The sequence below is a fragment of the Bidens hawaiensis genome, unplaced genomic scaffold (assembly GCF_021521415.1).
Source record: "Bidens hawaiensis isolate Kalapana, Puna unplaced genomic scaffold, B.hawaiensis_p1.1 tig00020589_1, whole genome shotgun sequence".
NCBI lineage: Eukaryota > Viridiplantae > Streptophyta > Magnoliopsida > Asterales > Asteraceae > Bidens > Bidens hawaiensis.
In genome coordinates, this window is record NW_027493151.1 from 41,929 (window position 1) to 56,840 (window position 14,912).

General features: G+C 35.9%; 2 protein-coding genes across 6 annotated transcripts; both read left to right on the forward strand.

The window, feature by feature from the left end:
- The first annotated feature begins 1,150 nt into the window (after positions 1-1,150).
- LOC143561177 (uncharacterized) lies at positions 1,151-7,191 on the forward strand. The gene is made up of 5 exons (XM_077049300.1): positions 1,151-1,324; positions 6,070-6,147; positions 6,407-6,507; positions 6,746-6,884; positions 6,964-7,191. The coding sequence occupies exons 1-5, from the start codon at positions 1,151-1,153 to the stop codon at positions 7,060-7,062; spliced, it is 591 nt and encodes a 196-aa protein (XP_076905415.1). The 3' UTR covers positions 7,063-7,191.
- A 1,438-nt stretch (positions 7,192-8,629) lies between these two features.
- LOC143561180 (NADPH:adrenodoxin oxidoreductase, mitochondrial-like) lies at positions 8,630-14,551 on the forward strand. 5 transcript variants are annotated; one of them, XM_077049302.1, is made up of 13 exons: positions 8,630-8,785; positions 10,327-10,431; positions 10,660-10,779; positions 10,858-10,911; positions 11,127-11,243; positions 11,939-12,048; positions 12,148-12,221; positions 12,312-12,373; positions 12,459-12,657; positions 12,749-12,812; positions 13,063-13,130; positions 13,336-13,475; positions 14,284-14,551. In XM_077049302.1, the coding sequence occupies exons 1-13, from the start codon at positions 8,681-8,683 to the stop codon at positions 14,506-14,508; spliced, it is 1,443 nt and encodes a 480-aa protein (XP_076905417.1). In that variant the 5' UTR covers positions 8,630-8,680; the 3' UTR covers positions 14,509-14,551. The 5 variants fall into 5 exon arrangements, with proteins under 5 accessions (XP_076905417.1, XP_076905418.1, XP_076905420.1 ...); XM_077049303.1 differs by having other exon boundaries at positions 10,660-10,773; XM_077049305.1 differs by having other exon boundaries at positions 8,765-8,785; positions 10,646-10,779.
- Positions 14,552-14,912: the final 361 nt, after the last annotated feature.

Genomic DNA, 14,912 nt, shown 5'->3' on the forward strand with positions numbered 1-14,912 from the left:
TGTGCCCAACAAACTAAAATGAGCAGAAGTTAGGCATAAATGATATGTATAATAAATTATGTGTGTGTATATATATATCAAGAACACGAAGTCCTCCATGAAGCCTTACATTATGACATTCGAAACTTAACCAACCGGAGTCGGTGAAGTAACTAATAAAGGAAACAAGGGGTGTGTATTGTATATATGTTGTATCACCATATTCAAGAGTTAGTAATGTTAGATGAACAAGTTAGAATTAAAGAGAAAACTCAGTTTGACTTTTAGAGGTCAAACCTTCAAGAACACAATGAAAATAACCTTAAAATCTTTGAATTTGAGAGAGAATTTGGAGTTGTAGCAAAGATTAATGGATGGAAAGGGTGGTGTATATATAGGGTAAGTTGAAATGGTAAAGCATAAAGGGTCTTGCATGAAAATGGGGTGTTTTGGTCACATGCATGCATAAAAATGACTAAAAACGAGTTGCTGATCTGCAGTCTGGTCGCGCTACGCTCCCAAGTACTTGCTGTCTGGTCGCGCTACGCTATGGGTGCAAAATTTGATATTTTCATTTTTCAAAAATGACAGTTTTGGTCCCTGTAGTTCGTTTTAAGCGTTTTAAAGACCGAAATGAATGTTTTCAAGACCCAACAAGTGTAAAACAATACTGTAACATAAAATCCATCATTTTTATTATATCAAAGGTTTCGATTTACAAAACAAGTCGGTTTACATCAATAAATTTTACAAAACGAATACGAATCGAGACCCGAAATTGACGAATGTCACAGTATCCCCTACTTTAGGAAATTTCGTCCCGAAATTAAGATGAAGATGACGATGCAAACAAATGTGGATACTTCTCTTTCATTGCGTCTTCTCGTTCCCAAGTAAACTCCGCGCCACGCCGTGATTCCCATCGAACTTTTACTAACCGAATTCGACTACGCTTAGTTTTCTTCTCGTTGCGATCCATAATCTCAATGCCCAAACCAAACTTTAAAGTCAACGTGGCCGGTTAAAATAACATCGTCCGGCTAAAGTGGGATATCGAATTACCGAGACTCCAAATTTGGAGGGTAAGCTAGCTTAAATACAATGCATTAGCCGTTTAAACAAAAATACTAAAAAGAAATTTAATAACAGATCAGAAGCTTACTGAGCTCCAATGGCGGATGTGTCGATAATATCCAACACAAGGTTCGTATACATACACGATAATCATAAACAAGCCGTTGATACTCATCACATCATCCTTCGAACAACTGCTTTGAAACCAATTGTTACATACCTAATTGCGATTATTCTCGTAGCGTATTCCGTATATCTACATATCGAAGAGGTATAATTAGATGCTAATTACTTAATTAGTCGCTTCAATTTGTTAATTATAGTAGGATATATTATATTAATTATGTGTGTGCATGAAAATGATATAACCTGGGGTTTCAATTATTTGATAGTTTGATACCCATTTTGAGTGATTGAGTAGTGTACAGTTTCAGTATATTTAGGTGATTTCATTAATTGTGTTATATGCATCTATTGAATACCGTGTGGTAAACCAGAACCGAAACCGATCCTAACCTGGTTAGGAAACCGGTTTGTGCACTGGTCTTGCGGTTGGGTACTGTGGTTTGTTCAAATTTGTTATATCAGTCAAAAAGTTTAAAATTTGCTATCTCCGTTCATGGGGTTATATTTTTCCTTGCAATTTCCATCAATCTCATTAACATATTTTGGACTGAAATAGCAGATTTGAACAAACCACAAAGACAGAAATTGCAACGAAAATGAAACTTTAAGGACGAGAATGGCAAATTTGACCATTTTTGAAGGATTTTGATCGGAATTTGACCGATTTCACTAGTTATATTGGCTCGGCGTTGGCCATTAGGCATCGGAGGTGGGAAAATGAACCAGTTAACTGAACCGACCTGAAAGTCAAACCAAAACCGAACTGGTTTGAAACCGATTATGTAGAAACCGGTTTGGAACTGGTTTGTAATTTTCTCCACCAAAACCGGTTAACCAAACCAAAACCGGCCAAAACCAGGTAAAACCCGAACCAAAACCGATCGTAACCTGACCCAACAAGTGTAAAACAATATTGTAACATAAAATCCATCATTTTTATTATATCAAAGGTTTCGGTTTACAAAACAGGTCGGTTTACATCAATAAAGTTTACAAAACGAATACGAATCGAGACCCGAAATTGACGAATGTCACAGTATCCCCTACTTTAGGAAATTTCGTCCCGAAATAAGATGAAGATGACGATGCAAACAAATGTGGATACTTCTCTTTCATTGCGTCTTCTCGTTCCCAAGTAAACTCCGCGCCACGCCGTGATTCCCATCGAACTTTTACTAACCGAATTCGACTACGTTTAGTTTTCTTCTCGTTGTGATCCATAATCTCAACGGGTCGTTCAACCGTAATCATAGACTCATCAACATGAACTTCGTCGAGAGGTATATGGAGATTACCCTCGGCTAAGCACCTTTTGAGATTCGAAACATGAAATGTCGGATGAACACCAGCAAGTTCTTGCGGTAGTTCGAGTCGATACGCTACTTTCCCAACACGCTCAAGAATTTTGAAAGGACAAATGAAACGAGGAGCTAGTTTACCCTTATTTCCAAAACGGATTACCCCCTTCCAAGGGGATACTTTTAGAAGGACAAGATCTTCAACCTTAAATTCGATCGGTTTTCGCCGTTTGTCGGCGTAACTCTTTTGACGATTTCTAGCGGCTAGGAGATTCTTACGGATTTGATTAATGACATCGGTGGCTTCTTGGACCATTTCGGGTCCCGTGATTTGGGCTTCGCCGATTTCATTACAACAAATCGGGGAACGACATTTACGACCGTAAAGAGCTTGAAAAGGAGCCACATCAATGCTAGAGTGGTAGTTATTGTTGTTGGAGAACTCGATGAACGGAAGATGAGAATCCCAATTCCCACCGAATCAAGAACACATGCTCGTAGCATATCCTCGAGTTTTTGGATTGTACATTCGGATTGACCGTCCGTTTGAGGATGATAAGCGGTGCTAATATCGAGACGTATTCCCAAATCTTCTTGAAGTGAACGACAAAAATGAGAGGTAAAGCGAGCAAGGCGATCGGAGATGATAGACAATGGCAAACCGTGTCGGCACACGATCTCCCGATCATAGATTTGAGCAAGCTGCTCGACAGAATATTTCTCACGGATCGGAATGAAATGAGCAGATTTGGTTAATCGATCGATGATCACCCAAATGTTATCGGCCTTTTTGGGTTTTGGGCAATTTGGTGATAAAGTCCATAGCAATGTCTTCCCATTTCCAAACGGGAATCGGTGGTTGCTCGAGTATACCAAAAGGTCTTTGATGTTCGGCTTTGACTTTCGAGCAAGTAAGACATTTAGATACAAACAACGCTACGTCCTTTTTCATACCCGGCCACCAAAAGGTAGCACGAAGATCGAAATACATCTTATCCGCACCGGGATGAACGGAATAATGCGAATTATGAGCTTCGTCGAGAATACAAGTACGAAGGTCATCGCGATCGGAAACCCACAAACGATTGAGAAAGTACAAAAGACCATCGGGTTTGGTTTCGAGTTGAAGTTCAGCTCCACATGACATTTCGTCGTACATGTTACCTTCTTCGATGGAGGTACGTTGAGCTTGAAAGATACGATTTTGAAGATCAGTTTGAACAATGACGCTTAGAAGCATAACGGATTTAACATTAACCTTTCGACTTAGGGCGTTGGCGACAACATTCGCTTTACCGGGGTGGTAGTGAATCTCGCAATCGTAATCACTAAGTAATTTGGCCCATCGTCGTTGTCTCATGTTGAGATCTTTTTGGTCGAAAATGTGTTGAAGTCTTTTATGATCGGTAAAAACCACACATTTGGTACCATAAAGGTAATGTCTCCAGATTTTGAGAGCGAAAACGACGGCACCAAGTTCGAGATCGTGAGTCGTATAGTTCTTCTCGTTGACCTTAAGTTGCCTTGATGCGTATGCGATGAATTGACCTCGTTGCATGAGAACGCAACCAAGGCCTTGATGGGAGGCATCGCAAAATACAACAAAATCGTCGTTTCCATCGGGAAGGGTTAGAACGGGAGCATTGCAAAGCATGTCCTTGAGAGTACAAAAGGTTTCCTCTTGTTTCGAACCTCAATCGAAGGGTTGTCCCTTATGGGTGAGAGAGGTAAGAGGCAAAGAGATCTTAGAAAAATTTCGAATGAAACGCCGATAATATTCGGCCAAACCGAGGAAGGATCGAATTTTCTGTGGGAGTCGTTGGAGTTTTCCAATCCTTAACGGCCTCAATTTTAGCGGGATCAACATGAATACCTTTGTCGTTTACGATATGTCCCAAAAATTGAACTTCCTCTAGCCAAAATTCACATTTGGAGAATTTGGCATAGAGTTGCTCGTTTCTAAGGAGCTCGAGAATGGAACGCAAATGATGTTCATGTTCGGCTTTGGATTTAGAGAAGATAAGGATGTCATCAATAAAGACAATAACGAATTTATCAAGGAATGGTTTGCAAATGCGGTTCATGAGGTCCATAAATATCGCGGGTGCATTTGTTAACCCGAAGGGCATAACCAAAAATTCGAAATGTCCATATCGAGTACGGAAAGAGGTTTTAGGAATGTCTTGTTCGCGATTCGGCGTTCCGATTAAGCCCGATTCGGCGTTCCGATTAAGCACGATTCGGCGATCCAAATCCACATCATGCGCCGAACCTACGTGAATTTCTGATAGTGGTGCTGCCATTTTTGCCGGAAAAGGAGGATCTGGAACTGACGGCGGCGTTTATCAAGTTAGAAAGTGGGTGGTTTTGTTATAGGTTATAAAAGTTTGGTTAATTTGACATTCAACCCCTTAAGCTTTCACCTGCTTACATTTACTCCCTAAAGTTTATAAATATTAACATAAAAACAATAAAATTAGTAAAATTAATTTGTGTTTATTAACAATTAACTCCCACTATTTTCAATAGTTTACATTTGATTCTTAAACATATAAGTTTATACATAAAAAGTATAACATAAACACGATATATACACAATTATATATAAATTATAAATAGCAAATTTTTTATTTGGGTATATCGAATCGAACTACATGGTACATCGTACCGGTTTGTACCGAAATGAACCTACCCCCTGCGAACCGAAAACGTAAGCATCTACGAATTGTGTACCCGATTCGCGAACCCGTACCGAGGCGTACCGCGAATTAGGTAACTATGGACCGAACTGACCCGAAAATTAAACCGAAACCGAACCGGTTTGGAACCAATTGAAAACGTAGGTTTGGAATCAGGTTGTAATTTTTTCCACCAAAACCGGTTCCAAACCGTTTAACCGAAGAACCTAAACCGATCATAAACCGGTTTTGAGTCTTAACTTTTAAACTGGTTTGTGCACCTCTATTGGGCACTGGTCGTGCGGTTGGGTACTGACTAGCGATTGGAATTTTATATGTAGTTTTTCGAAGTTTTATATATAAGTTCCAAACTTATCAATAGCGAGTAAACTGTGGTATGTTCAAATTTGCTATTCAGTCAAAAAGTTTAAAACTTGCTATTTCCGTCCACAGAGTTATATTTTCTTTGCAATTTCCATCCATCTCATTAGCATATTTTGGACTGAAATAGCAGATATGAACAAACCACAGGGATGCAAATTGCAAAAAAAAATGAAACTTTAGGGACGGAAATAGCAAAATTTAAACTTTTGGACTGAAATAGCAAATTTGAACAATTTTGACAGATTTTGATCGAAATTTGGCTGACTTTGAACAATTTGGGTTGATTTGGACCAACTTTGACCGATTACCGATTCGTTGGCCGGATTAGGTGAAATCGAATCAGTAGCATACCGATTAACGATTAATCTCGATTTTTACAACACTGTATTGGCTGCATGACGTTTGAGATATCTTATATGAAATGATCATCAACATAACTAGTGGGATTTAGCATGAATTATGATCTTGTTAGGATAATAATGATGTAAAGTTTTGGTCAAGTTGAATGTAACAGTTCTATTCGTATACAGGGAAAACCAGTCACCATTGTTATCTGGAATGCTTATACTATTTATACTAGAATGATGATATCTCTGATTGTTGTTTCTGTCAGTTATGCCGAATGGCTATTTTTTTGTGATTTTTGCATTAATCTTTAGCTTTACTTTCTCTAACCATGAAATGCTTCTTTATTAGGAAATATGAAATGAATTTGAATCACTATTTATTGTATCTAACAATTAAGGACACTGATGATGTAAACCTGCATCTAACTTCTTTTGGCATGATGAGATATTTGTCTTTTTAATCATATATAAACTGGTAATACTTACAATAGATGTTGTGATAATTACTTTCGAATACAAGTATACAATCAGGGCATATAACACTATCTTTTATATGTTTGTTTCAGAATCGGTCATAATTATGCCTGAATTTGGAGTCCAACTTGAAACTCATTATGGAAGGTACTGAAGTTATCTGGCTTTTTTAAAGATTTTGGAACGTATGGTTATGTGGATATAAAGTGTATACAATCAAACAGCATTTTCAGTTATGCTCCCAATTTTTATTTTTGTTACTTTTTTATTTTTATGTTTGACAGCAACTGTATAATGTCATACATTAATTGGATGCTACTATAGTCCTGCATTAAGTGGCAATTTCATAACAGTACTGCAACTGATTTTTTTACATGATTTGCAGTGGAAAGATAAACCGGCGCTTTATTCCTGTAAGCAAGATTCTTAAACCAGTGCTAAATGAACGTGTCACCCCGGTTACTTGTTGCTGGTGCCTATCTTTCTTGACACGGAATGAAAACGAACTTACTTTAGTCTTCAAGGTAATTACAGTTATATTCTTTATAGTCGTTACCAAAATTATGGGAATAATATTATTTACTTATTTTATTGTTTTCTCAGAAATTTCGCCCACCTTTGAAAATGTTAGTACCCATATGGAAAGCTTTATGTGTAGCCACTGATTGTAAAGAAAGCTTTGAGCTTCAAGAAGACGAGTAAGTCATGCCGAGAACCACGCATCGTATTTGAACAAATTATTGCGTGTTAAAACACAAACAAGTTCTCGATCGAGACACGTGACCCGGCTTTCGTGTTTGACGTTTCATATTCTAAACAAGAACCGGATGAAAACAAGGATGGTTTTGCTTCATCAATGTTCAAGGTCTTCTTACAAAGTTACAAAATCGATTTCCTGAAAGAAATTACAAAATTCTGTTATTTGTGTTTTCGTACAGATATAAGGTGTTTGGTATTGTTTGTCAAAACCGCTTATGTGATTATTTGTTATGACTACCTTGAGATGTTGTTTCCAACGAGGAGATTGTTGACATGATCTTTGACATCATACTTGTATGCAATGAAAAAGATTTTGGTGGGGGCGTTTGGACGTCCATTTTGAAACTGATTTATGTGAATTTGTATTATGATGATATGATAATCGGTTTTAATAATACGTGTTCCATAAGACATTGTACGGACATGCTTCAGCTGACGCACCCCGTATTTACTACTAACTCTATACTTGTGCACGACGGGATTGTAATTCATGACCTCTAGGAAGAGACACCTTATGTCACATCTAGATATCATTAGGCCAAATGCCATTTGATAATAGAAGTTGCGTCACTGCCTGTAATGATGAGAAATACGACTCTTTTAATGTCTGGCAATTCTGATAATTTGTGAAACTTATAAATAAGGCTAGCAAACCATACTTTTTTGTATAATGTTGAAGTTTCACAAAATATTCTTTATCAAAACGCAATTCTTTTTTTATTTTTATTTTTTTCGAAAAAGATGTTTAACACATTTTTTGAAAGTAATATATACATAATTTTTATAGCTATGATTGTTTTGGATTTATAACAATGAAAATGAGATTAAAAAAAAAGAATAGGGGGGGGGGGGGGCAACAATAATTCTCATTTAACCTTCATATGATGGTGTAGTGGTAAGCACTAAATTCTCCTCTTGTCTTATATTCGAATCTTGTTGGTACTGGTTTCCTACCATATCTGCTTGACAATTTATATTCTCTATCAACCATATTCTTTTTTAGAAAAGATGTTAACACAATTATTTGAAACTAATCATATACAATTCAAATAACCATTAACTTTTAAAACCATTACTTACAAAAAAAATGCGATTTAAAAGAGGCTTAAACAATACTTCTTTTCCAACCTTAGAGGGGTGTACATCGGTAAACACATGTTTCTTATATAACCCAATGTCTCACGTTCAAATCTTGCTTCCACTGGTCTCCTATCATAACCTTTTAAATACCGCATATCAACACAACCTCCTACTTCCCTAACTACCTAACCCCGTTAGTTAGCAAGGTATTAACAAGGTACCGTCTCGCGAGTATCCGATAACCGTTGTCATAGTTAAAAAACAATATAAAAAACAATAATTTTTAATTGTCCATCTAAATATTTAAAAAAGTTTTTTTACATGGGCCCATAAAAAGAATAACCGGCCCATTACATCTTCTTCTTCTTCATCTGTTAATCTGTAAAACACACAGTTCATTTCAATGGCGGTTTAAACCTGCAACCAAAACCCTAAATCAAATTCTATTATTATTATTATTATTATTATTAATCAATCAACCATGGCTATTATCCGATCAATGATTACTAGATCATATTCTTCCATTCGATCGCTACGTGTTTGCGTCATCGGCAGCGGTCCAGCTGGTTTTTACACCGCCGAGAAGGTTCTATTCTCTTTTATTATTATTATTATTATTTGTTAATTGTTTATGTTAAGTAGTGAGAACAAATTATTAGGTTTATCGGAATTTTATGTCAATTATTCATGATATGTTTTTAGTTCAGCTGGTTTAAGCTCTTTTCCTAAAGCTCAAGCTCGGCTCGTGTCAGTTTTTTCAGCTCGTTTTATATATATTATTACTTACTATATATACATTTTTAATTATTTTTGCATATTTTGAGGAAAACTTCACACGAGCCTAAGCTCGGCTCGCTTTTTATTTATTACTTAACTAGTGTTTCACCCGACGCGTTGCGTCGGAGCAGGTCGGTAAAACACGTGCAATGTTAAAACGCAAGCGTTGAAGCAGTAAGTCGATGCGAATTCCGTCAGTTTCGGTTACGTGCATTATGGTATTGGAACTAAACTAAAAATAAAACAAAAAAATATACAAAATTGAGGTGGACCAATGGGGGTGGCGTCAGCCTGTAAAATACGGTTGTTGATAAAACCCGAGTGTTGTTGATCCCGGCCGTTGAGGCGGTGTGTTTATGTAGTTTCGGTCGGTCTCCACTACGTTTGTTATGATATTGGAACTAAAACAAATTTTGCATTCGGTCGGGTTTTATTTCGTTCGTTACAATACTGGAACTAAAAAAATGTGGCGAGTCTACACGAATTCGGTTGGTTTCTTTCACAATCTTTATGGTATCGAAACAAAAAAAATACACACACACACAAAACTAACATTTGGTTGATTTACGTTACATTCGTTACTGTATCAGAACTAAAAAACCAGAAAAAAAAAGTTGTCGACCACTAAGGTGCCGCCAAGTGACCCAATAAGATCATAGCGGCACCAAAGTTGTTCTTTATACTATATAATAATTTATATAAGCTTTTAATAATATTTATATATTTTGAGAAAAATTTCAAACTGGCCTGAGCTCGGCTCTACTTGACTCATGAAAAATTTGAAATGAATAGATAGAAGTTCAAAGGAGGTAAAACTTAAAAGTACGCAACAAGCTTCTCATACAAGGATCGGTCCCGGGCTCGATAACTAAACGAGCTTTATTTGAGGATCAGGCTTGTCTCGTTTCGAGCTTTTTATCGTTCCAATCTCTAGTAGCTCGTGAGCTGCTCGGCTCGTTTTGAGATTTTTATCGATCCAATCTCCACTAGCTCATGAGCTGCTCGGCTCGTTTCAAGCCTTTTATCGATCCAATCTTTAGTAGCTCCCGAGCTGCTCGGCTTGTTTTGAGATTTTTATTGATTCGATCTATAGTAGCTTGCGAGCTGCTTGGCTCGTTTGCACCCCTAGATTTTATGTTTATTATAGATTATTGGTCATGAATTGCAATTCAATTTGATGAGACATTTCAGTTTGAGCTGCTAAAATAATTCATAATATGTTCTGTGAATATTAGTAAGAGGATTAATATTACAGCTGTTGTCATTGATAATAATAATGAGCTTGATATATTTATTAGTGGCTATGAAATATGCTTTTGATGGGAGTTTTATTCACATTAATGTTAATAGATGTTGAAAGCACATGAAGATGCACAAGTTGACATTATTGATAGACTGCCGACACCATTTGGATTGGTTCGTTCTGGCGTAGCTCCCGATCACCCTGAAACGAAGGTACGTATTTAAAATAAATCGTTAAATGCCATATCAGTTGCCACAGAATATATGCGTGCGCATTAAAATGACAGATACAATGCCAAATCAGCGGTTTTTTGTTAAAAACAACTAAAAAGTGAAATGAAACGATAACGGGTCAAACTGAAATGTATCATTTTATATTTGTTTGTTTATTCTGAAAAAAACCATGTTAATGGATCTAGTTGACCAGAAAACTTGCAACAGATTGTCACCAACCAGTTTACTCGTGTTGCGCGTAATGAACGGTGTTCGTTTTTTGGGAATGTGACTCTGGGATCTTCGATTTCTTTATCTGAGCTTTGCCAAATGTATCATGTGGTAAGGGTGGAACAGTCTTTTGAGTTTAGTTTATTTTATCTTTAACAATATTTAATTAATTAAAATCATATGCCGTTGAATTAGGTTGTGCTTGCTTATGGTGCTGAAAGTGATAGGAATCTTGGCATACCTGGAGAGGTATGTTACTTTATGTTTTTTTAACGTATCTTGAACGGGTTAAATGGGCCAAGTAAAATAAAGTAGCTTAGAAGGAAGGGGTCAAAGGGGTCAAACTTTATCAAACGGGTCGAGAATTTGCCAAAAGTGTATATTTAATCTGTTAAACTCTTTAATTGTTTTATAAAAGAAGTAGCTTATGATTGCAATAATATAATTTTTTGTAACTATTGCAGGATTTGAGAGGTGTGCACTCAGCTAGAGAGTTTGTTTGGTGGTATAATGGACACCCGGATTTTTGCCATCTGGCACCAGACTTAAAGAGCACAGACACGGCCGTTGTTTTGGGCCAGGTACTAGACATGTATGTAAATATTTGTGCATAAGCTAGATTAGAGGTGATTATTTAAATTACCTTATATCAGAACGGGTCAATTGGGCTTGTAGTTAGGGCTGTAAACGAACCGAACATTTAGTGAATCATTTGTGAAGCATTCGGTGGGAAGTTCATTTACATTCGTTCGTTTAATAACGAATTAAACGTACTCCATTTGATTAATTAGTTGAACGAACATGAACAGAAGTCATGCTCGTTCAATTGTGTTCGTCATTCGTCAACGTTCGTGTATGTGTTCGTTTATGTTCATTTGTTTACGTTCGTTTGTTTGCGCTCGCTAATGTTTATTTGTTTTATCTCTGGTCATCAAAGGTTTTCTTTATTTTTATTTTTTAGCTTATTATGTCAAGTATTTTCAGATAATTATGTAAGTACTTTTTATATTTGTTATGGGTGATTATGTCTAATTCTTGATTATAGGAATGTTGATTTTTGTTTTTCGGATTGATATATGTTCATTTATATCCATGTGTGTTCGTTAATGAAACTAAACAAAATCATTTTCTTAGTGAATAAACAATATCAGTTGGTTTATCTCGTGATGATACTATAGTTAGTTACAAAAGGTTACCTGTTTTTTTTTTTTTTGCATAGATTTTTGTATTTTAAGCAAACGCCTGTAATGAAATTATCGTTTTCATTTGTTTTTAGGGTAATGTGGCTCTTGATGTTGCACGTGTTCTTTTAAAACAACCTGCTGAGTTGGCGACAACTGATATTGCCAGCCATGCTTTGGCTGCACTTAAGGAAAGCTCCATAAGGTTAAAAATCACTACTTCATCAATAAATAAATAAATATAAAGTAATTCTACTCTTTTTATTTTGATGTCTGGTGTATGTATTTTTTTTTAACTTTTCAGGAAAGTTTATCTTGTCGGTAGGCGTGGGCCCGTACAAGCAGCTTGTACCGCAAAAGAGCTACGAGAAATTCTTGGTAATTTTTGTGGTTTTATTAAATGCTCGAAAAGTAATAAATCAATATATCATTTTCTTCTTGTAAAAAACTTTTGATTTTTCGTTGCAGCTCTCAAGGATTTGTATGTTAACATCAAACAAGACGATCTCCAAATAACCGCTGCAGACGAGGTTAACCCATTTTTCAGCTTTGGTTTGACTAGTCAACGCAATTGTTAAGTTTTTTGTTTCAACTGAGGTAGTTTGTTTTGTAAAGGAAGAAATGAAGAACAATCGTATACGGAAAAGGGTATTTGACTTGTTGACCAAGGCATCTTCATCAAGTCAAACCCGTCCAACATCTGGTCAACCAGAATTGCACTTCACGTTCTTCTGGAAACCCGAGAAGTTTCTTGAATCAAATGACAAAACTGGCCATGTCGGTTGTGTAAATTTTGAAAAAACAACACTTAAAGGTATTCATATGTTGACTTTTGTGTTACTAATTTGATGAATATGTTGACTTTTGGTTGTTATATCGTTCTTACTAAACTGGTAATATGACAGGAAGTGCTGGATCTGGAAGTCAGATTGCAGTTGGTACAGGGCAGTATGAGGATTTGAAATGCGGGTAAATTATTAGTTTATTTTCTAGTATTTATATTTATTGTAGAAATGGTCACAGTTTAATATAAGAGAATTTGCACAAATGGTCTCTGTGGTTTTAAAAGTGAAAACTTGGTACAAAGTACAAACATTTGTGTATATAATTTCTGTATGGTTTGCAAATTAATATCTGAAATAAAATAAAAAGAAACACCGTGTAATTATGTGAACCTCATTCGTCTAATCTTTTGTGTCATAAATTTTCTTGTTTACAGATTGGTGCTAAAGAGCATAGGTTACAAATCTATACCGGTTGATGGTTTACCTTTTGATCATTCCAAAGGTATGTCTTTTATATCTTTAACGGGTCAAACAGATCAAAATAAAAAGCTCTAGCTAAATGCAGAAACGGGTCTAATGGGCCAGACAGTCAGACCGGTCGCACGTTATTCACAGCGTGTTTATAATGCATAACATTTTTTAAACGACTTCATGAAAATATTTTAGAAAACTAATTTTTAATAGTAATTTTTAATTTTTAATTATAGGTGTGGTCCCGAATATTAAAGGACGGGTTTTGTCTTCTTCTGATATTAATCTAACTGAAGATGGATTGTATGTATGCGGGTGGTTAAAAAGAGGGCCCACTGGAATTGTTGCTACAAATCTTTATGATGCAGAAGAAACTGTAAGCAAATTATTAAAGAATGTTTTTGTGCATTTTGATGTCATTAGCTAGAGGTATCAATTATGACCCGTTTACATATAACGGATCGATTCAGGCCAAACAGGTAGGCTTGTACACGAACCAAATGAAAATGAAGGAAGCAAGCTTGTGTTCGTTCGTTTAACTCGAACAGCGGTTTTCTTGTTCTTGTTCGTGTTTGTTAATAAACGGACAATTCACTAACGTAAACGGACAAACATAAGTGAATCATACTCGAACAAGCATGAGTAAAGCTAAACTAAATTGTAGTGTGATGAAAAAGGTTTAAATGAATATATTAACGAACATAAACGAACAAATTTTAACAAACGTAAGCCAACAAACATAAATGGACAAACATAAATGAATTTAAATGAACGAATATATACGCACGCTCACAAACATAAACGGACGAGCAAGACATATGTTCATGTTTGCTCGTTTACCTAACTGAATAAACTTTTTTGTTCATGTTCGGTCGTTTATTAAATAAACGAACTTCCAACCGAGCGATTCACTGAACGTTCGATTCGTTAGTGAACAGTTTTTTGTTTCGTTTACAAGCCTACAACCAAATACACATTTTTAGAAGAAAAGCGTCAAACAGTAAACGGTGTCAAAGTCTTCAAAACACAACTTAAAAAAGAAAACTATAGGGATTGAATTGTCAATAAACATAAACTCTAAGGGCTTATTTGCAAATGCATCAAAATAGGGAGCTTTTCAGCAGCTGCTTTAAACAAAATATTTTTGTGATAATTTATGAACCGATCGGTTAAATAATTTACAGGTGGCAAGTATTTCCGAAGACTTAACGAAAAAGGACCCGACACCCGAATTTGCATCGGGTAGAGAAGGGCTTCTTCAGTTACTAGAAAATAGAAAGATTCAAGCTGTTACATTTAGTGATTGGGGAAAAATAGATTCTGAAGAGAAACGACTCGGGAGTTTAATAGGAAAGCCCCGAGAAAAGCTGACCAATTGGAACGATTTACTCGCAATAGCAAGCAAATAGTTTTGACCCGAAACGTTTTGACTTTTTTCTCAGCACAGGTATGAACTATGAAGTATTGAAGTTATTAAACCTGGCAAAATCAAAATTACAAGTCATGAAATGATTGTTGTAAAATACAATTCTTAGACATTGTAATATTCAAACATTTTTAACAGCAATGCCTGCTTAAATCATGTTTTTAACTATATTGTTTAGTTTTTTAATGAAATAAGTTTCATAATATAATATAAATTATACACATGAAACACTAGTTATTTATGAAGCTTGTGAAATAAACAAGTCTGGCTCGTGAACATTCTAACGTGTGTAAACGTATTGATGCGAGCTACTCGAGAATCGAGATTGGTTTGCTAAAGGTTTGAATCAAGCCAAGCTTAAATGATGTGTCCAACGTATATGAAGCT